This window comes from Coregonus clupeaformis, chromosome 15, assembly GCF_020615455.1.
Source record: "Coregonus clupeaformis isolate EN_2021a chromosome 15, ASM2061545v1, whole genome shotgun sequence".
Taxonomy (NCBI): Eukaryota; Metazoa; Chordata; class Actinopteri; order Salmoniformes; family Salmonidae; genus Coregonus; species Coregonus clupeaformis.
In genome coordinates, this window is record NC_059206.1 from 20,738,646 (window position 1) to 20,763,615 (window position 24,970).

A 24,970-nucleotide genomic window follows, 5' to 3' on the forward strand; every position below is an offset into this window, starting at 1 on the left:
ACCAAAATAGAACTTTTTGGTAAAAACTCAACTCGTCGTGTTTGGAGGATAAAGAATGCTGAGTTGCATCCAAAGAACACCATACCTACTGTGAAGCATGGGGGTGGAAACATCATTCTTTGGGGCTGTTTTTCTGCAAAGGGACCAGGACGACTGATCCGTGTAAAGGAAAGAATGAATGGGGCCATGTATCGTGAGATTTTGAGTGAAAACCTCCTTCCATCAGCAAGGGTATTGAAGATGAAACGTGGCTGGGTCTTTCAGCATGACAATGATCCCAAACACACCGCCCGGGAAACGAAGGAGTGGCTTCGTAAGAAGCATTTCAAGGTCCTGGAGTGGCCTAGCCAGTCTCCAGATCTCAACCCCATAGAAAATCTTTGGAGGGAGTTTAAAGTCTGTGATGCCCAGCGACAGCCCCAAAACATCACTGCTCTAGAGGAGATCTGCATGGAGGAATGGGCCAAAATACCAGCAACAGTGTGTGAAAACCTTGTGAAGACTTACAGAAAACGTTTGACCTGTGTCATTGCCAACAAAGGGTATATAACAAAGTATTGAGAAACTTTTGTTATTGACCAAATACTTATTTTCCACCATAATTTGCAAATAAATTCATTAAAAATCCTACAATGTGATTTTCTGGATTTTTGTTTCTCATTTTGTCTGTCATAGTTGACGTGTACCTATGATGAAAATTACAGGCCTCTCTCATCTTTTTAAGTGGGAGAACTTGCACAATTGGTGGCTGACTAAATACTTTTTTCCCCCACTGTAGCTAGCAAGCTAGCTAACGTTAGCCAGTTAGCTTGGGTGCTTGACTGCTGTTGTTAGGTCAGAATGCTCGGATCAACCCTACTTTTCAGCCAGAGCGTCCAGTGTGCGCTCTGAACACTCAGAGAGCGAAGCACTCTGAATTTACGAACGGACAATCTGACAACGCTCTGAGTTTACAAACGCCCAGAGCACACTCTGGCACTCCAGATTAAGTGTACGAACACACCCATATAATAACCAACCTTTAGTTTTGAAATCTTTGGTTGTTTAGTACACAGCCTCACATGTGAATCCTTAAAGAGATGGGTGGGGCTAAAGCTTAAAAGGGTGTGAACGATGCTGAATGGGTGTAGACGAAGAGCTCTCCAGTAGGTAAAATCTTTTCAAAAGTGAGGTTACAAGTTTATCAACTTTCAAAGCAGAATTACTTTCCCATTGTTCCTCAACTGTAGTGTATAATATACCATTCTCTAGCTCTGAGTCTCTACTTTTATCCAATGTAAAAAACACCATTTAAAATGTTGCTACATAAGACCGAATCAAGCCGGTCGGTCACATTTATGCTTTTTTGATGAATACGGTGACAAGAGTCGGCGTATTCATTGACATTATCTCCAGAGGCAACCCGGAACATATTCCATTCCACGTGATCAAAACAGTCTTGGAGAGTGAATTCTGATTGGTCGGACCAACGCTGTACAGACCTGATCACCGGAACATCCCTCAAGTCTTTGTTTGTAGGCAGGGAGAAGCAAGATGGAGTCATGGTTGGATTTTCAGAAAGGAGGACGGGAGAGGGCCTTATACCCATGTCGAAAAGGCATGTAGCAGTGGTCAAGAGTAGAATTTCCGCGAGTTAGACAGTTGATGTGTTGGTAATAATTTGAGAGCACGGTTCTCAAATTACTTTTGTTAAAGTCCCCCGCAACAATGAACGCTGCCTCCGGGAATGCAGTCTCCAGTTTGTTCAGGGTCCAATGAAGAACTTTGAGAGCATTTTTGGTGTCGGCTTGGGGCGGGATGTACACAGCCATAGAGATAATCCCGGTGAATTCTCTCGGAAGGTAAAAAGGAGGACATTTTATGACCAAGTATTCCAAGTCGACAGAGCAGAAACGTACAAGTTCCTGAACGTTTCCCCCGTCGCACCATGTGTTGTTGGTCATAAAGCAGAGCCCACTACCCTTGCTCTTTCCAGAAAGAGCCCGCTTCCTATCCGCTCGAAAAACTGTAAAACCCGCTGTATGTATGTAATCCGTCTGGATTTAGAAGGAAAGCGAAGTCTCAGAAAAACAGAGTATGTTGCAGGATCTGATGTCCCTCTGGAAGGAAATCCTCGCTCTGAGTTCGTCAAGTTTGTTCATTAATGCTTGAACATTGGCGTGTAGTATGCTCTGTAATGGAGGACGTGTTGCCCGGCGTCTTAATCTCACTAAGACCCCGCCACATCTGCCTCTCCATCGGCGTCTTCACTTCCTACTCTTCGGTAGGACTCCAAAGCAGCTCGGCTCCTCATCGAACAAGCTAGTCCATTGTTCTACTGTCTCAGCGAATACGGGGAGGTCGGTTCGACGGTGAGTACCCAGCGATTCGTATTCCAAAAGTTCTACCTGTGTGTGTGTAGTAATGCACAAAACAAACTGATTAAGACAATTTGAGAAAAACACTAGAAAAAACACACAAAAAAGAAACCTGCAATGTTTTTTGGAGCTCGAGGCGAGGCGCCCTCTGTCGGCGCCATTTTAGCCACTCTCTTCCATGGGGCAGAAGTCAGCCTGTTGTGATTCTGTATGGCTACATTGCTAGCAAGAATTACAAGAAACTGATATGTGGGGAATCGTAAGTGGCTCATTTCAGCATGTTTCATCTTGTTATTATTACTATGTCTTGTTTTGAGGTATTTTGACTGATTTCATGTCAATGCAAATATGGCAAAAATTCACTAGCTAGCTAACCAGCAACTGTAATGATGTACACTGCTCAAAAAAATAAAGGGAACACTTAAACAACACATCCTAGATCTGAATGAATGAAATAATCTTATTAAATACTTTTTTCTTTACATAGTTGAATGTGCTGACAACAAAATCACACAAAAATTATCAATGGAAATCAAATTTATCAACCCATGGAGGACTGGATTTGGAGTCACCCTCAAAATTAAAGTGGAAAACCACACTACAGGCTGATCCAACTTTGATGTCCTTAAAACAAGTCAAAATGAGGCTCAGTAGTGTGTGTGGCCTCCACGTGCCTGTATGACCTCCCTACAACGCCTGGGCATGCTCCTGATGAGGTGGCGGATGGTCTCCTGAGGGATCTCCTCCCAGACCTGGACTAAAGCATCCGCCAACTCCTGGATAGTCTGTGGTGCAACGTGGCGTTGGTGGATGGAGTGAGACATGATGTCCCAGATGGGCTCAATTGGATTCAGGTCTGGGGAACGGGCGGGCCAGTCCATAGCATCAATGCCTTCTTCTTGCAGGAACTGCTGACACACTCCAGCCACATGAGGTCTAGCATTGTCTTGCATTAGGAGGAACCCAGGGCCAACCGCACCAGCATATGGTCTCACAAGGGGTCTGAGGATCTCATCTCGGTACCTAATGGCAGTCAGGTTACCTCTGGCGAGCACATGGAGGGCTGTGTGGCCCCCCAGAGAAATGCCACCCCACACCATGACTGACCCACCGCCAAACCGGTCATGCTGGAGGATGTTGCAGGCAGCAGAACGTTCTCCACGGTGCTTCTAGACTCTGTCACGTCTGTCACATGTGCTCAGTGTGAACCTGCTTTCATCTGTGAAGAGCACAGAGCGCCAGTGGCGAATTTGCCAATCTTGGTGTTCTCTGGCAAATGCCAAACGTCCTGCACGGTGTTGGGCTGTAAGCACAACCCCCACCTGTGGAAGTTGGGCCCTCATACCACCCTCATGGAGTCTGTTTCTGACCGTTTGAGCAGACACATTTGTGGCCTGCTGGAGGTCATTTTGCAGGGCTCTGGCAGTGCTCCTCCTGCTCCTCCTTGCACAAAGGCGGAGGTAGCGGTCCTGCTGCTGGGTTGTTGCCCTCCTACGGCCTCCTCCATGTCTCCTGATGTACTGGCCTGTCTCCTGGTAGCGCCTCCATGCTCTGGACACTACGCTGACAGACACAGCAAACCTTCTTGCCACAGCTCGCATTGATGTGCTATCCTGGATGAGCTGCACTACCTACCACTAGAGTGAAAGCACCGCCAGCATTCAAAAGTGACCAAAACATCAGCCAGGAAGCATAGGAACTGAGAAGTGGTCTGTGGTCACCACCTGCAGAACCACTTCTTTATTGGGGGTGTCTTGCTAATTGCCTATAATTTCCACCTGTTGTCTATTCCATTTGCACAAAAGCATGTGAAATGTATTATCAATCAGTGTTGCTTCCTAAGTGGACAGTTTGATTTCACAGAAGTGTGATTGACTTGAAGTTACATTGTGTTGTTTAAGTGTTCCCTTTATTTTTTTGAGCAGTGTATTTGAGACAACAAGTGGTCATAGTGCAAATGTATTTGTTTTCAATAAACATTGGAGACGAAATATAGTGTAACGACCCTGTATTGTGTTCTGTGTTCATGGATGTGTTATCGTTCTCATGGGTACTAGCAGGGGTTAAATATGCCGGGACAGATGGAAAGGTTGGGGGGTATGATGGGTAATCCCGCGGGATTTTGGGAATGATTAAATAGGGGTTACGGTCTCATATCTCTCTCTTCGGTTCGGGACCCTTGATTTGACATGTTCTATTTGTGTATGTTCGAGGGGTAGCGGCGTGGGTTGTGGCCTGAACAATAGCCCATTTAGGAATAAACCTGTGTTCTGCCTGTACACCTGGTGCCCGTCTCTCTTTTACTTTATGACCCAGCTGGGTCATTACATTGGTGTCAGAAGTGCTTTCGAACGACGGGATAGATCGAGATTAGGCGAGTTAGCTGTTTCAGTATAGGCCGTGGTTAGCTTTAGCGTGACTCGCATCTACGGTCAGGATGATCGGGGCGAGGCGGAAAGTTAAGGAAGAGTCGGACAAAGTGGCCGTTGGGGGCTCGGGTGTACCCGGTCGGGAGGGTCAGGCGAGGACGGCTGTAGAAGAGCTGGAGAGCCACATGGCGGGAGTTAAATTGTCAGTCAGCAAGATGGCAGAACGGGCGGGTTTTCCTTCAAACCGCTCGACCAGAACAGACGTCACGGCGACGGAGATATCGACGTCACCGCGTGCGGAGATGGCTGGACCTCCTTATGTAAACAGAGATGGCAGCGCCCTATTGCCATTAGCCACGGTAGCGGCTAAACTTCCAAAGTTCAATGGACAAGGTAAATGGGAAGTTTTTTTCACTCAATTCGAGTTGTTGGCTAGAGCCGGGAGGTGGTCTGACGAGACGAAAGGGTTACAGCTTGCCCTGAGCCTGTCAGAGGAGGCGTCGGAATGCCTGCTAACGCTAGCCCCGGACGAGAGGGGCGACTACGGTGCGCTAGTGGAGGCATTGGGGGGCCGTTTCGGCAGCGATGCACAGCCCAACATGCTGCGGATTGAACTGAATAACAAAAAGAGACTTCAGGGGGAATCATTAAAGGCGTTGGCAAGTGATATTCTGAGCCTGACCAGGCGGGCTTATGCAAATATGTCGATTGGGGTGCAAGACGAGCTGGCACGGGACAGTTTCATTAGAGCGCTCTCCTCCACCGAACTGGGTAAGCATGTGCAGATGTCGGACCCAGCATCTCTGCGGGCTGCAGTGGAGATAGCCAGGAAGAGGGAGCTGATCTGGGGTGAGGGAGTGAGAGTGGAAGTTGCCAGTCAACCAGAGGTGAGAGCAGCGGCGGCCGGGGTGCTGGGGGGTCACCAAACCAGAGTGGGTCGACGAGTTGGGAGGGTTAGTCAAGACCGCTTCGCTTGTCATTGAGAAGGGCTCCAGACAACATCGCAGTGTCAGCTCAACTTCCATTGTCTGCTGGGGTTGTGGCCAGACTGGCCACATTCAGCGGGAGTGTGGCAGATTCTCCAGTCAACAGGGAAACGACAGCGGGTTCTCGCGCAGGGGGCAGCGCGGGCCCATTCCTCCGCCCCGAACCCACAGTAAGCAGAAGATGTACCCAGCAGTGCAGGCAAGAGGGTGGGGACCTGCTTCCCCAGGGTGTAGCGGCCACCGTGTTTCCTAGTCCGGTAGTTGTGGTGGGACGTACCACCATTGGGGACTTCTGCAATGTCATCGTCAAGGTAGAGGGGGTGGAATGTTTGGCCCTGGTCGACACGGGCTCTACAGTAACCCTGGTGAGACCAGACATACTACCTGTTGGGGTGCGGGTGGAGCCGACCTTTGTCCAGCTACGGACTGTCACGGGGGAGCTAGCCCCCATGTTAGGGAAGTGTCGGGTGTCTGTGACTGTGGGGGGAGAACTGTGGGGTGTCCGGTGTGGGTAGCAGCGGTACAGGACCCCTGTATACTAGGAATGGACTTTTTGAAAAGCTGTGGGGCTCAGTTGGACTTAGCTTCGGGCACTTTGAGGCTGTCGGGGGGGCCCACAGTGGGAATGTCGCCTACGGGAGGGCCAGCAGGGGGCAGGGCTGTCCCTCCGTCTTCCTCCAAGCTTGCCGAAACTCCACTGGTCGTCCCGGCTGCTCCCTTGGTCGTTGTTCCATCCCAGCAGCTGTCTCCGGCGGCAACGACCTTCACTCCCCATAATGGTGCAAGCACAGGCATCCCAGTAGCCCAAAACACACTGGCTCCTTCACCCCATCAGCCCGACGGGGGGAAGGAGGAAGTTATCGACGCCGTTGAGGCTGTGTGGCTGAAAAACTGTCAAGGTCTGGACGAGGGACAACAGAGACAATTAAAGCAGCTGCTGTTTGACTTTAAAGATAGCTTCGCTTGGGGGGAAGATGAGGTAGGGCAAACGCACCTGGTTCAGCACGACATCGACACTGGGGACAACCAACCCATTAAAATTCGGCCCCGTCGCATTCCCCTTGCCAAGAGGGAAGCAGCAGCCACAGCTATTGCTGACATGTTGCGGGCCGATTTCATTGAGCCATCAGACAGCCCGTGGTCCGCGCCGGTCGTCATGGTGCCTAAGAAAGGGGGTAAACTTAGGTTTTGTGCGGACTACAGGGGCCTAAATTCTGTCACCATTAAAGACTCTTACCCCATACCGAGGATCGATGAGTCGCTAGACCACGTCAGAGGGTCCTCGTGGTTCTCTTCCCTTGATCTGCGCAGTGGCTACTGGCAGGTGCCCCTCTCGCCTGGGGCATGTGAAAAACGGCCTTCTCCACGGATAGGGGCCATTGGCAGTTCAAGGTGCTGTGCTTCGGGCTTTGTAATGCTCCTGCCACCTTTGAGAGGCTCATGGACAGAGTGCTGGCGGGGGTTCCGAGAGACGAGTGTGTCGTGTACCTAGACGACATATTGGTACACGGCACGTCGTTTGAGGGGGCACTGGGGGCACTTAGGCGAGTGCTGGAGAGGATCTCGGGGCGGGGCTAAAATTACACCCGGAAAAGTGCCATTTCATGCAAAGGGAGTTGGCGTTCCTGGGTCATCAGCTGGGTGGTGAGGGTATCAGCACGTTGCCAGACAAAGTGGAGGCTGTGAGGGGGTGGCCAATTCCAAAGGAAAAAAAAAGAGGTTAAGAGCTTCCTGGGTCTGGCATCCTACTATCGTAGGTTTGTGAAAGGGTTTGCGGGGATAGCAGCTCCTTTGAACCACCTTCTCAAGAAGGACACTGTCTTTCAGTGGACCGAAGAGCACCAGCGGGCGTTTGAGGCCCTCAAACGTGCCCTGGTGGAGGCCCCTGTCCTGTCCTCACCAGACCCAAACCGTCCGTTTATTCTGGACACCGATGCAAGCAATGAGGGCTTGGGGGCCGTGCTGGCTCAGCGTGGTTCTGACGGGGAGCACGTAGTAGCTTATTACAGCAGAACTTTTGATAAGGCTGAAAACGCTACTGCGTGACAAGGAGGGAGCTTTTGGCTGTCGTGGCAGCAGTACGCCATTTCAAGTACTACCTGGGGGCCTGCCGTTTGTGGTGCGGACGGATCACTCCGCCCTGCAATGGCTTCTCTCCTTCAAGGAGCCAGAGGGTCAGATCGCCCGCTGGTTGGAGGAGCTGCAACCCTACGACTTCCAGGTGGAGCACAGGGCCGGCCTTCGCCACAGCAATGCAGACGCCTTGTCCCGCCGCCCGTGTGCTGAGGACGGCTGTGGGTACTGCGCCAAACGGGTGGAGCGAGAGAGGGAACTGTGCATGGAGGAGGGAGTCACCGCCACGGTGAGTCAGCTGAGGGTGACAGAGTGCCGGGAGCTTGAGGCTGTGGACGTCGGGGAGTGGAGGCGTCGCCAGGAGGAGGACGCAGAGCTGCGTCCTGTGCTGGGGTGGGTGGAAGAGAGAAGACGACCGCCATGGGGGGAAGTAGCCCCTCTATCACCAGTCACCAAAGGACTCTGGGCTAAATTCTCAGTCCTTAGAGTGGCTGAGGGAGTGCTCCAGAGGGGGTGGAAAAAGCCAGCTACTGGAGAAATGACGTGGCAGGTAGTGGTTCCCAAAAGGCTGCAAGGGAGCGTGTTACAGCAGCTTCACGGGGGAGTAGGCGCAGGGCATTTTGGGGTCTCCAAAACGTTAAAGCGCGTACGTAAAGGCTTCTATTGGGCCAGGCACAGGAGGGATGTGGAGGACTTTTGCAGGCAGTGCGATGAGTGTGCTGCTAAGAAAGGACCTCCAGGTCAGTCACACGCCCTCCTACAACAATTCCCAGTAGGGGAGCCCATGGAGAGACTGGGGGTAGACATAGTTGGACCGTTTCCAATCACAGACAGCGGTAACAGGTGGATTCTAACTGCTATGGACTACTTCACCAAGTGGCCAGAGGCTTACGCTCTCCCAGACCAGGAGGCAGAAACAGTAGCTGATGCATTGGTAGGGGGAATAATCAGTCGGTTCGGGGGTGCCACAGTCTATACACAGCGACCAGGGGAGAAACTTTGAGTCACGGGTGTTCTCAGAGTTGTGTAGACGGTTAGGCGCGGAGAAGACGCGCACTACTCCGCTTCATCCCCAGAGTGATGGGCTGGTGGAAAGATTTAACAGAACATTAGCACAACAGCTGGCTATCGTTACCTCAAAACACCAGAGAGATTGGGACACCCACTTACCGTTTATTCTCATGGCATGTAGGTCGGCTGTTCAGGAATCGACTGCGTGCTCCCCAGCGCTACTAATGTTAGGTCGTGAGTTGCGCACCCCAGCCGAACTGACGTTTGGCCACCCTCCTGATAACGACGACGGGGTTTTGCCTGGCCCGAACTATGTTCGTCGACTGCAGAACCGGGTTAGAAGCGGCTCACACCTTCGCAAGAGAGCAACTCGAGAACGCAGGAATGCGCCAAAAGCGCCACTATGACTCACGCGCTAGGGGGAGGCACTTTGGAGCGGGAGAACGAGTGTGGCTTCACAACCCCACGCGCAAGAAGGGGCGGTGCCCAAAGTTGGACAGTGCCTGGGTGGGGCCGTGCCTGGTGATAGAGAGAGTGGGGGAGGTGACGTACCGGGTGGAGGTTCCCCCACGGGGCAGGAAGGTGGTGGTCCACCGGGACCGATTGGCGCCCTACAGAGGGAGGAAAACGGTAGGGAATGGAAGTGAGGACTCTGATGTGAGCACACGGGGACAGTCTAGCGAGGAGACTCTAATGCAAGCTGAGCCTGGGACGGGGGCTGCCTCTTCGGGGGTGCTGGAAATGACATTGGGGCAGATGAGTGTTCTGGGGGTCCACCAGTGGGAGTCAAGGGGAGGCACAAGAGACTGATGCGACCTCCGGGTCGTTTTAAGGATTTTGTTTTGTAACCCTAGGGGCTAGGGTTTAGAAAGGAGGGGCTATGTAACGACCCTGTATTGTGTTCTGTGTTCATGGATGTGTTATCGTTCTCATGGGTACTAGCAGGGGTTAAATATGCCGGGACAGATGGAAAGGTTGGGGGGTATGATGGGTAATCCCGCGGGATTTTGGGAATGATTAAATAGGGGTTACGGTCTCATATCTCTCTCTTCGGTTCGGGACCCTTGATTTGACATGTTCTATTTGTGTATGTTCGAGGGGTAGCGGCGTGGGTTGTGGCCTGAACAATAGCCCATTTAGGAATAAACCTGTGTTCTGCCTGTACACCTGGTGCCCGTCTCTCTTTTACTTTATGACCCAGCTGGGTCATTACAATAGCTTACATGTTGTCAACAATCTAAGCTGTTTTGCCCCGCACAGAACACGGTTATTGTGGTTAGTGAAGGGTTAGACAGTTGAATGCTAATCAGGCTTAAGATTGTGAACTGCTAATATCATTAAGCAACAGAAAAGTATCCCAGATTTTACCTACAGCATTATATTTACCAAACATTATTTGCCTGTTGTTCATATTGCTTGTGTGTGTGTGTGTGTGAGTGTGTGCGCATGTGTATATTGCTTCTGTGTGTGTTTGCCTGTTCAGAATACTCCATATTGCTACGGCCCTGATACAATGCCATCTCTGTATTAATATAGCAGATCCAGGAAAGCAGAACTTCAGACAGCAAGGAAGAGAGGGGAGCGAGAGAAAGGAGCAGACAGGACAGAGAGAACACACGAGAACATAGAGAGAAGGACGGCCCACACAGACAAACATTTCATATTCCTCTCAAGCCAGAGGAAGTAGTTATTGCTAAACATAATCTGTCATGTCCTGTGTGTATATACTGTTAAATCTTTATACTGTATGTTCCCATCACTGAAGGCAATCATACAGGCCGAGCTGACCATCCCAGTTAGCAGCTGTGAGATATCTTTCAGTGCATTAAGCCATCTACATACCTGGCTTAGGAGCCCAATGACCAAAGATAGAATGCATCATGACAATTGACAAAGATATACAGTGCCTTGCAAAATGTATTCATCCCCCTTGGCATTTTTCCTATTTTGTTGCATTACAACCTGTAATTTAAATGCATTTGTATTTGGATTTCATGTAACGGACATACACAAAATAGTCCAAATTGGTGAAGTGAAATGAAAAAAAATTACTTGTTTCAATAAATTCTAAAACATAAATAACGGAAAAGTGGTGCGTGCATATGTATCGCCCCTTTGCTATGAAGCCCCTAAATAAGATCTTGTGCAACCAATTACCTTCAGAAGTCACATAATTAGTTAAATAAAGTCCACCTGTGTGCAATCTAAGTGTCACATGATCTGTCACATGATCTCAGTATATATACACCTGTTCTGAAAGGCCCCAGAGTCTGCAACACCACTAAGCAAGGTGCACCACCAAGCAAGCAGCACCATGAAGAAAAACAGGAGCTCTCCAAACAGGTCAGGGACAGAGTTGTGGAGAAGTACAGATCAGGGTTGGGTTATAAAAAAATATCTGAAACTTTGAACATCCCACGGAGCACCATTAAATCCATTAGTAAAAAATTGAAAGAATATGGCACCACAACAAACCTGCCAAGAGAGTGCCGCCCACCAAAACTCACGGACCAGGCAAGGAGGGCATTAATCAGAGAGGCAACAAAGAGACCAAAGATAACCCTGAAGGAGCTGCAAAGCTCCACAGCAGAGATTGGAGTATCTGTCCATAGGACCACTTTAAGCTGTACACTCCACAGAGCTGGGCTTTACGGAAGAGTGACCAGAAAAAAGCCATTGATTAAAGAAAAAAATAAGCAAACACGTTTGGTGTTCGCCAAAAGGCATGTGGGAGACTCCCCAAACATATGGAAGAAGGTACTCTGGTCAGATGAGACTAAAATTGAGATTTTTGGCCATCAAGGAAAACACTATGTCTGGCGCAAACCCAACACCTCTCATCACCACGAGAACACCATCCCCACAGTGAAGCATGGTGGTGGCAGCATCATGATGTGGGGATGTTTGTCATCGGCAGGGACTGGGAAACTGTTCAGAATTAAAGAAATGATGGATGGTGCTAAATACAGGGAAATTCTTGAGGGAAACCTGTTTCAGTCTTCCAGAGATTTGAGACTGGGACGGAGGTTCACCTTCCAGCAGGATAATGACCCTAAGCATACTGCTAAAGCAACAATCGAGTGGTTTAAGGGGAAACATTTAAATGTCTTGGAATGGCCTAGTCAAAGCCCAGACCTCAATCCAATTGAGAATCTGTGGTATGACTTAAAGATTGCTGTACACCAGCGGAACCCATCCAACTTGAAGGAGCTGGAGCAGTTTTGCCTTGAAGAATGGGCAAAAATCCCAGTGGCTAGATGTGCCAAGCTTATAGAGACATACCCCAAGATACTTGCAGCTGTAATTGCTGCAAAAAATAGTTATGCATGCTCAAGTTTTCTGTATTTTTTTGTCTTATTTCTTGTTTGTTTCACAAAGAAATATATGTTGCATCTTCAAAGTGGTAGGCATGTTGTGTAAATTAAATGATACAACCCCCCAAAAAAATCCATTTTAATTCCAGGTTGTAAGGTAACAAAATTGTAAAAATGCCAAGGGGTTGAATACTTTCGCAAGCCACTGTACATACTAATACGCTTGGGAAAGAGTGAAGTCATAGACAGGTTTGCGCCTACAGTTGTATTTTGTTTAATTTCTAATGCTTATGGCTGGACTAACATCCTTGTACTGTGTAATATTACTCGCAAACATTGTGAATATTTAGTTGGAGCTAGGATTGTATGCTGGTATGTACATGTGTGCAAAATTGTGAATTAAATAGTGTGTAATAAAAATTGTGTGTTTTCATTAGTGGTTGATTGGATGAGTGCATTAAATACAGAGGGCTACTCTTCTCAAGTGAGTTCTGTGGCTCTGGCCTCGTAATCAGCTTCGAGACACGGCTGAGGACAGATCATTCCGGCTATTGTGATAGGGAGTTCGTTGGTGAGGCATATATCTGTACCTGGGGCAAAGACTTTGTGTTTTCCTGGGGCAAAAGTTCAGGATATCACTAGGTTGCTTCCTGAGGCTGTGCGTCAGTCACCGGGGGCCGATACTGTCATGGTTCATGTGGGGTCAAATGACATTATGAAGGGCAGCTCAGAACAGCTGAAGATGGATTTTAAAGAACTGATTGGAACTTGACACCAACAAATGCCCCATAATATCTGTCCCTCTGCCCTCCCTAAATCGTGGCATTGAACGGTTCAGCAGACTTTTAGCCCTCCATTACTGGCTACGAGACTATTGCAGCTCTGTGGGTGTAACATTTATTGACAATTTTGATACCTTCTGGAAACAAAGCTAGTATTATAAGGAGGATGGGATCCACCCAAATCATTTAGGTTCCTGGATCCATTCACAGCATTATAAGGCTGCATTGAGACAATTACTTATCAATGACCCAAGCCCAGCTCATTTAATCTCTACCATTGTGTTGCTGAGTTGTCATAATGCTTCAGCAAATGTACATTATCCCAGCGGCGTTGGAAGACACAATGTAAGTAACCTAATCTATGTCCCTCTTACTGCCCTGAATGCCTCTGCTGATCCTACAGCTATTGTATGCAGTAATCATATGCCTATGAACCAGAGTTATACTGTTGGTGGTGTGCCCTAGCAGGAAGTCCACTGTGTGCAGCTCATCCTGCACTAACATAAATAACTCAAGCATGTCTACCTCTGCTAAGCTTCCCAATAAAGCATGAAAAACAATCAAGCATCCCAGAAAAGTGTTAAAAATAGCCCACGTTAACATATGTAGCTTAAGAAACAAGGTTCATGAAATCAATAATTTGCTAGTAACAGATGACATTCATATTCTGACAATCTCTGAAACTCACTTAGATAATACATTTGATGATACAGTGGTAGCAATACATGGTTATAAGATCTACAAAAAATACAGAAATGCCAAAGGTGGAGGTGTGGCTGTTTATATTCAGAACCACATTCCTGTAAAGCTTAGAGAGGATCTCATGTTAAATATTGTTGAAGTAATATGGCTGCAGGTTCATCTGCCTCACCTAAAGGCCATTCTGGTGGGAAGCTGCTATAGACCAGCTAACAGTCCGTTTCTGGATAACGTGTGAAATGCTTGAAAATGTATGTGATATCAATAGAGAGGTATATTTTCCAAGTTATTTAAATATTGACTGGCTTTCATCAGGCTGCCCACTCCAGAGAAAGCTTCAAACTGTAACTAGTGCCTGCAACCTGGTTAAGGTTATCAATCAACCTACCAGGGTAGTTACAAACAGCACAGGAATGAAATCACCAACATGTATTGATCACATCTTTATTCAAATCCATCGGATGTAGTGATCACAATATAGTAGCCATATCTAGGAAAACCAAAGTTCCAAAGGCTGGGCCTAATATAGTCTATAAGATGTCATACAATAAGTTTTGTAGCAATTCCTATGTTGTTGATATAAAGAATATTTGTTGGTCCGTGGTGTGTAATGGGAAAGGGAAGGGAAAGGGGAATACCTAGTCAGTTGTACAACTAAATGTATTCAACTGAAATGTGTCTTCCGTATTTAACCCAACACCTCTGAATCAGAGAGGTGCGGGGTCTGCCTTAATCGACATCCACGTCATCGGCACCCGGGGAGCAGTGAGTTAACTGCCTTGCTCAGGGGCAGAACGACAGATTTCCACCTTGTCAGCTTGGGGATTCGATCCAGCAACCGTTCGGTTACTGGCCCAACACTCCTACCCGCCAGGCTACCTGCCGCCCCATGAGCAACAACCAGACGCTGCACTTGACACATTTATGAAATTGCTTATCCCAGTTACTAATAAGCATGCACCCATTAAGAAAATGACTGTAAAAACTGTTAAATCCTCATGGATTGATGAGGAATTAAAAAATACAGTGGGGAAAAAAAGTATTTAGTCAGCCACCAATTGTGCAAGTTCTCCCACTTAAAAAGATGAGAGAGGCCTGTAATTTTCATCATAGGTACACGTCAACTATGACAGACAAAATGAGAAAAAAGAATCCAGAAAATCACATTGTAGGATTTTTAATGAATTTATTTGCAAATTATGGTGGAAAATAAGTATTTGGTCAATAACAAAAGTTTCTCAATACTTTTTTATATACCCTTTGTTGGCAATAACACAGGTCAAACGTTTTCTGTAAGTCTTCACAAGGTTTTCACACACTGTTGCTGGTATTTTGGCCCATTCCTCCATGCAGATCTCCTCTAGAGCAGTGATGTTTTGGGGCTGTCGCTGGGCAACACAGACTTTCAACTCCCTCCAAAGATTTTCTATGGGGTTGAGATCTGGAGACTGGCTAGGCCACTCCAGGACCTTGAAATGCTTCTTACGAAGCCACTCCTTCGTTGCCCGGGCGGTGTGTTTGGGATCATTGTCATGCTGAAAGACCCAGCCACGTTTCATCTTCAATGCCCTTGCTGATGGAAGGAGGTTTTCACTCAAAATCTCACGATACATGGCCCCATTCATTCTTTCCTTTACACGGAGCAGTCGTCCTGGTCCCTTTGCAGAAAAACAGCCCCAAAGCATGATGTTTCCACCCCCATGCTCCACAGTAGGTATGGTGTTCTTTGGATGCAACTCAGCATTCTTTGTCCTCCAAACAAGACGAGTTGAGTTTTTACCAAAAAGTTATATTTTGGTTTCATCTGACCATATGACATTCTCCCAATCCTCTTCTGGATCATCCAAATGCACTCTAGCAAACTTCAGATGGGCCTGGACATGTACTGGCTTAAGCAGGGGGGACACGTCTGGCACTGCAGGATTTGAGTCCCTGGCGGCGTAGTGTGTTACTGATGGTAGGCTTTGTTACTTTGGTCCCAGCTCTCTGCAGGTCATTCACTAGGTCCCCCCCATGTGGTTCTGGGATTTTTGCTCACCATTCTTGTGATCATTTTGACCCCACGGGGTGAGATCTTGCGTGGAGCCTCAGATCGAGGGAGATTATCAGTGGTCTTGTATGTCTTCCATTTCCTAATAATTGCTCCCACAGTTGATTTCTTCAAACCAAGCTGCTTACCTATTGCAGATTCAGTCTTCCCAGCCTGGTGCAGGTCTACAATTTTGTTTCTGGTGTCCTTTGACAGCTCTTTGGTCTTGGCCATAGTGGAGTTTGGAGTGTGACTGTTTGAGGTTGTGGACAGGTGTCTTTTATACTGATAACAAGTTCAAACAGGTGCCATTAATACAGGTAACGAGTGGAGGACAGAGGAGCCTCTTAAAGAAGAAGTTACAGGTCTGTGAGAGCTGTACAACCGATTGGCAAACTTACTGCAAATTGAGAAATCATGTGACTAAACTGAATAAAAAGAAGAAGAAACTACACTATGAAACAAAGATAAATGACATAAAGAATTATAGTAAAAAGCTTTGGAGCACCTTAAATTAAATTTTTGGGAAAAAGGCAAACTCCGCTCCATCATTCATTGAATCAGATGGCTCATTCATCAAAAAAAACATTGCTATTGCCAACTACTTTAATGATTTGTTAATTGGCAAGATTAGCAAACTTAGGCATGACATGCCAGCAACAAACGCTGACACTTCACATCCAAGTATATCTGACCAAATTATGAAAGACAAGCATTGTCATTTTCAAATCCATAAAGTAAGTGTGGAAAAGGTGAAAATATTTTTGTTGTTTATCAACACCGGGGTCTGACAACTTGGATGGAAAGTTACTGAGGATAATAGCAGATGATTTTGCCACTCCTATTTGACATATCTTCAATTTAATCCTACTAGAAAGTGTGTGTTTCCTCAGGCCTGGAGGGAAGCAAAAGTTATTCCCCTACCTAAGGATAGTAAAGCCCCCTTAACTGGCTCAAATAGCCGACCAATCAGCTTGTTACGAACCCTTTGTAAACTTTTGGGTGTTTGACCAGATACAATGCTATTTTAAAGTAAACAAATTGACAACAGACTTTCAGCACACTTATAGGGAAGGACATTCAACAAGCACAGCACTTACACAAATTACTGATGATTGGCTGAGAGAAATTGATGATCAAAAGATTGTGGGGGCTGTTTTGTTAGACTTTTGGCTTTTGACATTATCGATCAATGTATGTGTTATGGCTTTACACCCCCTGCTATATTGTGGATAAAGAGTTACCTGTCTAACAGAACACAGAGGGTGTTCTTTAATGGAAGCCTCTCCAACAAAATCCAGGTAGAATCAGACCCCATACTTTTTTAAATCTTGACTAACGACATGCCACTGGCTTTGAGTAAAGCCAGTGTGTCTATATATGCTGATGACTCAACACTATACACATCAGCTACCACAGTGACTGAAATGACTGCAACACTTAACAAAGAGCTGCAGTTAGTTTCAGAATGGGTGGCAAGCAATAAGTTAGTCCTAAATATTTCAAAAACTAAAAGCATTGTATTTGGGACAAATCATTCACTAAACCCTGAACCGCAACTAAATCTTGTAATGAATAATGTGGTAATTGAGCAAGTTGAGGAGACTAAACTGCTTGGAGTAATCCTGGATTGTAAACTGTCATGGTCAAAACATATTGATCCAACAGTAGCTAGGATGGGGAGAAGTCTGTCCATAATAAAGTGCTGCTCTACCTTCTTAACAGCACTATCAACAAGGCAGGTCCTACAGGCCATAGTTTTGTCGCACCTGGACTACTGTTCAGTCGTGTGGTCAGGTGCCACAAAGAGGGACTTAGGAAAATTGCAATTGGCTCAGAACAGGGCAGCACAGCTGGCCCTTGGATGTCCACAGAGAGCTAACATTACTAACATGCATGTCAATCTCCTGGCTCAGTGGAGGAGAGATTGACTTCATCACTACTTGTATTTGTGAGAGGTATTGACATGTTGAATGCACGAGCTGTCTGTTTGAACTACTGGCACACATCTCAGACACCCCATGCATACCCCACAAGACATGCCACCAGAGGTCTCTTCACAGTCCCCAAGTCCAGAACAGACTATGGGAGGCGCACAGTACTACATAGAGCCATGACTACATGGAAATATATTCCACATCAAGTAACTCATGCAAGCAGTAAAATTAGATTTAAAAAACAGATACAAATACACCTTATGGAACAGCAGGGACACATGCATACAAACACACGATAATATACGCACTAAACACACAAGTACACACAAAAAAATCACCACCATCACACACAAAGTGAAACCACATGTGCCACTGATCCCACCAATTAGAGCGTTCACACCCCGCAGAGGCAGTTGTTGATGAGGGCAGAAGTGGATCCCCTTCTCACTTCTCTTCTTCTTCCCATCCTAAATATCTCCCCTTCTACACTCATTCTTTCTCTCTCTATTCATCTCTCCACTGGTCCTCTTGTTTTCTCTCTCTCTCTCTCTCTCTCTCTCTCTCTCTCTCTCTCTCTCTCTCTCTCTCTCTCTCTCTCTCTCTCTCTCTCTCTCTCTCTCTCTCTCTCTCTCTCTCTCTCTCTCTCTCTCTCTCTCTCTCTCTCTCTCTCTCTCTCTCTCTCTCTCTCTCAAAACAGACACAGTGGGCTACATACAGTCAAATAATAATGGATTGGATTCATATGGCATTTAAATATACCACATACAGTGGGGAAAAAAAGTATTTAGTCAGCCACCAATTGTGCAAGTTCTCCCACTTAAAAAGATGAGAGAGGCCTGTCATTTTCATCATATGTACACGTCAACTATGACAGACAAATTGAGAAAAAAAATTCCAGAAAATCACATTGTAGGATTTTTAATGAATTTATTTGCAAATTATGGTGGAAAATAAGTATTTGGTCACCTACAAACAAGCAAGATTTCTGGCTCTCACAGACCTGTAACTTCTTCTTTAAGAGGCTCCTCTGTCCTCCACTCGTTACCTGTATTAATGGCACCTGTTTGAACTTGTTATCAGTATAAAAGACACCTGTCCACAACCTCAAACAGTCACACTCCAAACTCCACTATGGTCAAGACCAAAGAGCTGTCAAAGGACACCAGAAACAAAATTGTAGACCTGCACCAGGCTGGGAAGACTGAATCTGCAATAGGTAAGCAGCTTGGTTTGAAGAAATCAACTGTGGGAGCAATTATTAGGAAATGGAAGACATACAAGACCACTGATAATCTCCCTCGATCTGGGGCTCCACGCAAGATCTCACCCCGTGGGGTCAAAATGATCACAAGAACGGTGAGCAAAAATCCCAGAACCACACGGGGGGACCTAGTGAATGACCTGCAGAGAGCTGGGACCAAAGTAACAAAGCCTAACATCAGTAACACACTACTCCGCCAGGGACTCAAATCCTGCATTGCCAGACGTGTCCCCCTGCTTAAGCCAGTACATGTCCAGGCCCGTCTGAAGTTTGCTAGAGTGCATTTGGATGATCCAGAAGAGGATTGGGAGAATGTCATATGGTCAGATGAAACCAAAATATAACTTTTTGGTAAAAACTCAACTCATCGTGTTTGGAGGACAAAGAATGCTGAGTTGCCTCCAAAGAACACCATACCTACTGTGAAGCATGGGGGTGGAAACTTCATGCTTTGGGGCTGTTTTTCTGCAAAGGGACCAGGACGACTGATCCGTGTAAAGGAAAGAATGAATGGGGCCATGTATCGTGAGATTTTGAGTGAAAACCTCCTTCCATCAGCAAGGGCATTGAAGATTAAACGTGGCTGGGTCTTTTAGCATGACAATGATCCCAAACACACGAAGGAGTGGCTTCGTAAGAAGCATTTCAAGGTCCTGGAGTGGCCTAGCCAGTCTCCAGATCTCAACCCCATAGAAAATCTTTGGAGGGAGTTGAAAGTCCGTGTTGCCCAGCGACAGCCCCAAAACATCACTGCTCTAGAGGATATCTGCATGGAGGAATGGGCCAAAATACCAGCAACAGTGTGTGAAAACCTTGTGAAGACTTACAGAAAACGTTTGACCTGTGTCATTGCCAACAAGGGGTATATAACAAAGTATTGAGAAACTTTTGTTATTGACCAAATACTTATTTTCCACCATAATTTGCAAATAAATTCATAAAAAATCCTACAATGTGATTTTCTGGATTTTTTTTCCTCATTTTGTCTGTCATAGTTGACATGTACCTATGATGAAAATTACAGGCCTCTCTCATCCTTTTAAGTGGGAGAACTTGCACAATTGGTGGCTGACTAAATACTTTTTTGCCCCACTGTATGTAAATTGTTTGTCACCAGTTCACAGCAAGTTTCACACTTCAGAGCAGTTACCTCACCTCCTCCACCCCCCATAACCAACATGTATGAAACATGGAATCCATTTTGTTGCCACACACACACACACACACGCACACCTACAGTGCATGTTTCCCCTGCCATTGTAGAGGTGGGGCAGTCCCCTACCTAGCTCTATTGCCCCTATCTGTGTGTGTGCGTTTATCTAATACTTTGTGTAGCCGTTAGAGATTATGCTAATAATGATAACCGTCTTCTGGGTAGATGGAAAGGCTTTCCCAAAAACCTTCTCAATTAAATGTTAACTGCAATGTAGCCTATGCCTACCTGGCAGAATGATATCATGATTATTTGTAACAATCCAGTGGCGATTTGTTTAGCAAACTCTGCAATCACGTGTGCTCCAGAAACACTGCTAACCAATCAAGCCTCTTGCTTTGCACACTTGTATCTACACCCAAAAATGAAAATCTCTCAGATTTATTCCAGACCTTAAAAGTGGTCGCCTGATGTGGTTGAAGCATTCTTGTTGATAAAAAATTCAAATTCTGTTGTTTTTCTATGAATAAAGTGTGATTTTGAGAGCGGAAACCTGAAAAAAAACGGGAAAAACAAACCTTCAAAAACAAAACAGAGAAAACGTAATTTGTGGAAAAAAACTAAACGGAATTTGACAAAAAAATACAACAGATTTTATAGGGCCCTACACACACAGACACACACACAGTGAAGGTTGGTTACCATGGTATCCAGGCCGAGGGTCAGCAGCATGAGGAAGAAGATGATGGCCCAGAACGGAGAGAGTGGAAGTCTGGTCAGAGCCTCCGGGTACACCACGAACGCTATGCCTGGACCTGAGAGTGTTAAATCAGATTGATACTCAGAGAGCCAAAAGTGCCAATGAATACTGAACAAAAACAAATACCTGCTCTGACTTGGGTTGTGTGCATATCGAACAGTACTATTAAACTTCAGTATTGGCCAAGCCACTCTCTATCTCTGTAGATATCTTTCTATCTGTCTATCTATCTATGGTCATACACTATCTGATCCTACCAGACCTGGGTGTCAAATCATTTCAAATACTCTATCTGTATTTTGATTTTTCAACCATTTGAACCCAGGTCTGGATGCTTCATGATCCCTATATGATCCTATATGAATATGTAATTTACCTTCATCTGCCACCTTCTCAATGGGCACCTTCAGTTCATGGGCCATGAATCCAATGACGGAGAAGATGACGAACCCAGCAAATATACTGGTGGCACTGTTAACTATGCACACTATGATGGTGTCCCTAAACAAGAGAAGAGGGGCGAGAAAGGGATGTAAATGTTACAGGGCAGTAACACTTACAGTATTGGAGAACTTGGAATGTTTTTGGAGTATTATCACACTCAAGTGAGTGGCTATATGTTGGTAATTGTTATTATGTGTCAAAATGACAAAACTTTTAAATAACATAACCTAAGGATGTTCTAAGTGTTTTACAGGAGTTGGTACCTGGTTTTGTTCAATTATGTCTTATTTTGCATATCTATCGACAATTGCCATGTGTGATATTGAATAAATGTCTGAATAAATTAATTAACTATCTTCTGTACAGTCTTATCCAAATGCAGAACATTTGTGGAGAGGTTCAACAGTTCCCTCTAGTGAGAATACTATGGCCTCATACCAAGGGAGATATTATACTGTGCTAGTCTCTGCTAGTAGCAGTTTTACTTCTTATTTATATTTGTGGTATTGTCACGGTACTCAGTATCACAACACTCAAACTATCATGGCAAGAAACAAAACATGAAGCAGGCAGATTTTCATGATGACAAACGTATGTTTGAAGAAAAAAAAACAGCTAGCAACGTGCATATCCCGCCCACCTGAGGATTCCCCCTTTTCCAGCAGTTATTTCCCTGTTTTTGTGAGGTGTAAATTCACTTGTCACAGAATTGTTGCTGGATAGATTTATTTAAAAAGAAAATCAATGAATATTCCAACTCTTGCTTGTACAATCGTTGATTTTACAATCGTGCAAACGTCTGTTATAACTGCTCAAACTAGTTTCAAGTAAGGTGTCGTATGTAGGGGATACACATGGTATACACCGTCCAATGAAATGCTTATTTGTAGGTTCCTTCTCGACAATGCAACAACAATAAGAAATAATAAAAGATAAGGATACAACCATAAAGTAAATGGCTCAGTAGAATAGAATAAACATTTTAGCATAAGTATAAAACAGGAAGGCACAATCTATAGTCAAATATTTACACGTGTTTGGGGGAAGGGGGATTGGGGGCAAGTGTTTAAATTGTGCAATATTTAGCAATCATAATAAGAGTCTGGTAGCAGCAGTTGTGATGTGTGTGTAGTGTGTGTGGACGTGTTTAACTATACTTGTGGGGACCAGAAGTCCAACTGGGGGGGTTTAGGGTTAAGGTTAGAATTAGTGTGTGTGTGTGTGTGTGTGTGTGTGTGTGTGTGTGTGTGTGTGTGTGTGTGTGTGTGTGTGTGTGTGTGTGTGTGTGTGTGTGTGTGTGTGTGTGTGTGGATGAGTGTTATCTGTGTGGGTGTGTGCATGTGTGCTAAGGTGCGGAGAGTCAGTGCAGGTGGTCGGTCCATTTCAAGTGTTCAACAGTCTTGTTCAACAGGCTTGTAGATAGAAACTGTCTCTGAGCTTGTTGGTATCAGACCTCATGCTCCGATACTGTCTGCCCGACAGTAAGGGAATCAACAGCTTCATAAAAAACAGGTGTAGACTAACAGTGAAATGCTTACTTAAGGGTATTTTTCCAACAATGCAGAGTGTAGCTCAGTTGGTAGAGCATGGCGCTTGCAACGCCAGGGTTGTGGGTTCGTTTCCCACGGGGGGCCAGTATGAAAAAAAAGAAGGTATGCACTCACTAACTGTAAGTCGCTCTGGATAAGAGCGTCTGCTAAAATGACTAAAATGTAAAAAAAAAAATATATATATATATTGTGGCATAAATACAGAGTGAATAACGAATAACAAAAACAAGAAAGAATAACATGTACAGTGCCTTCAGAAAGTATTCACACCCCTTGACTTATTCCACATTTTGTTGTGTTACAGCCTGAATTAAAAATTGATTGAATTGAGATTGTTTTTTTTTGCACTGGCCAACACACAATAGACCATAATGTCAAAGTGGAATTATGTTTTTCAAATAAAAAAATAAAAAAAATAAAAAAAATTGTGTGAAATGTCTTGAGTCAATAAGTATTCAACCCCTTTGTTATAGCGAGCCTAAATAAGTTCAGGAGTAAAAATGTGCTTAACAAGTCACATAATAAGTTGCATGGACTGTGTGCAATATAAGTGTTTAACATGATTTTTGAATGACTACATTATCTCTGTACCCCACACATACAATTATCTGTTAGGTCCCTCAGTCGAGCAGTGAATTTCAAACACAGATTCAACCACAAAGACAAGGGAGGTTTTCCAATGCAGTTGGTAGATTGGTAAAAAGAAATTTGCAGACATTTAATATCCCTTTGACCATGGTGAAGTTATTAATTACACTATCAATACACCCAGTCACTACAAAGATACAGATGTCCTTCCTAACTCCATTGCCGGAGAGGAAGGAAACCGATCAGGGATTTTACAATGAGGCCAATGGTGACTTTAAAACAATTACAAAGTTTAATGGCTGTGATAGGAGAAAACTGAGTATGGATCAACATTGTAGTTACTATTGACAGAGTGAAAAGAAGGAGGCCTGTACAGAATTAAAACATTCCAAAACATGCATTCGGTTTGCAACAAGGCACTAAAGTAATACTGCAAAAAATTTGGCAAAACAATTGACTTTTTGTCCTGAATACAAAGTGTTATGTTTGGGGCAAATCTAATCCAATCCAACACATTACTGAGTACCACTCTCCATATTTTCAAGCATAGTGGTGGCTGCATCATGTTATGGGTATGCTTGGAATCGTTAAGGATTGGGGAGTTTTTCAGGTAAAAAAAAGAAACGGAAACGGAATGCAGCGAAGCACAGGCAAAATCCTAGAGGAAACCTGGTTCAGTCTGCTTTCCACCAGACACTGGGAGATGAATTCAGGGGTGGAAAAAGTACCCACTTGTCATACTTGAGTAAAAGTAAAGATACCTTAATAGAAAATTACTCAAGTAAAATTGAAAGTCACCCAGTAAAATACAACTTGAGTAAAAGCCTAAAAGTGTTTGGTTTTAAATATACTTAAGTATCAAAAGTAAATGTGATTGCTAAAATATACTTAAGTATCAAAAGTAAAAGTAAAAGTATAAATCATTTCAAATTCCTTATATTAAGCAAACTAGACGGCACCATTTTCTTGTTTTTTAAATACACGGATTCCTAGGGGCACACTCCAACACTCAGACATCGTTTACAAACGAAGCATGTGTGTTTAGTGAGTCCGCCATATCAGCGGCAGTAGGGATGACCAGGTATGTTCTCTTGATACGTGCGTGAATTTGACCATTTTCCTGTCCTACTAAGCATTCAAAATGTAACGAGTACTTTTGGGTGTCAGGGAAAATGTACGGAGTAAAAAGTACATTATTTTCTTTAGGAATGTAGTGAAGTAAAAGTAAAAGTTGTCAAAAATATAAATAGTAAAGTAAAGTACAGATACCCCCCAAAACTAATTAAGTAGTCCTTTAAAGTATTTTTACTCCACTGGATGAATTCACCTTTCATCCATCCTGTTTGCAATAATCTACACTGGAGCTGCTTACCAAAAGACAGTGAATGTTCCTGAGTGGCCGAGTTACAGTTTTGATTGAAGTCTACTTGAAAATCTATAGCAAGATCTGAAAATGGTTGTCTTGCCATGATCAACAACCAATTTGACAGAGCTTGAAGAATTTTGAAAAAAATAATGGGCAAATGTTGCACAATCCAGGTGTGGAAAGCTCTTAGAGACTTACTCAGAAAGGTGCTTCTACAAAGTATTGACAGAGGGGTGTGAATACTTATGTAAATTAGATATTACTATGTTTCATTTTCAATACATACAAAAA

General features: G+C 45.0%; 1 protein-coding gene across 2 annotated transcripts in view; it reads right to left on the reverse strand.

The window, feature by feature from the left end:
• Positions 1–24,970, reverse strand: part of LOC121582251 (sodium- and chloride-dependent glycine transporter 2-like) — a 68,809-nt gene that overhangs the window by 28,441 nt on the left and 15,398 nt on the right. For both annotated transcript variants that reach the window (XM_041897925.1, XM_041897926.2), the window contains exons 10-11: positions 21,108–21,232; positions 20,674–20,786 (exon numbers count right to left, since the gene is read on the reverse strand). In XM_041897925.1, the coding sequence (XP_041753859.1) occupies positions 20,674–20,786; positions 21,108–21,232 (238 nt within the window). The remainder of the gene's footprint in view (positions 1–20,673; positions 20,787–21,107; positions 21,233–24,970) is intronic.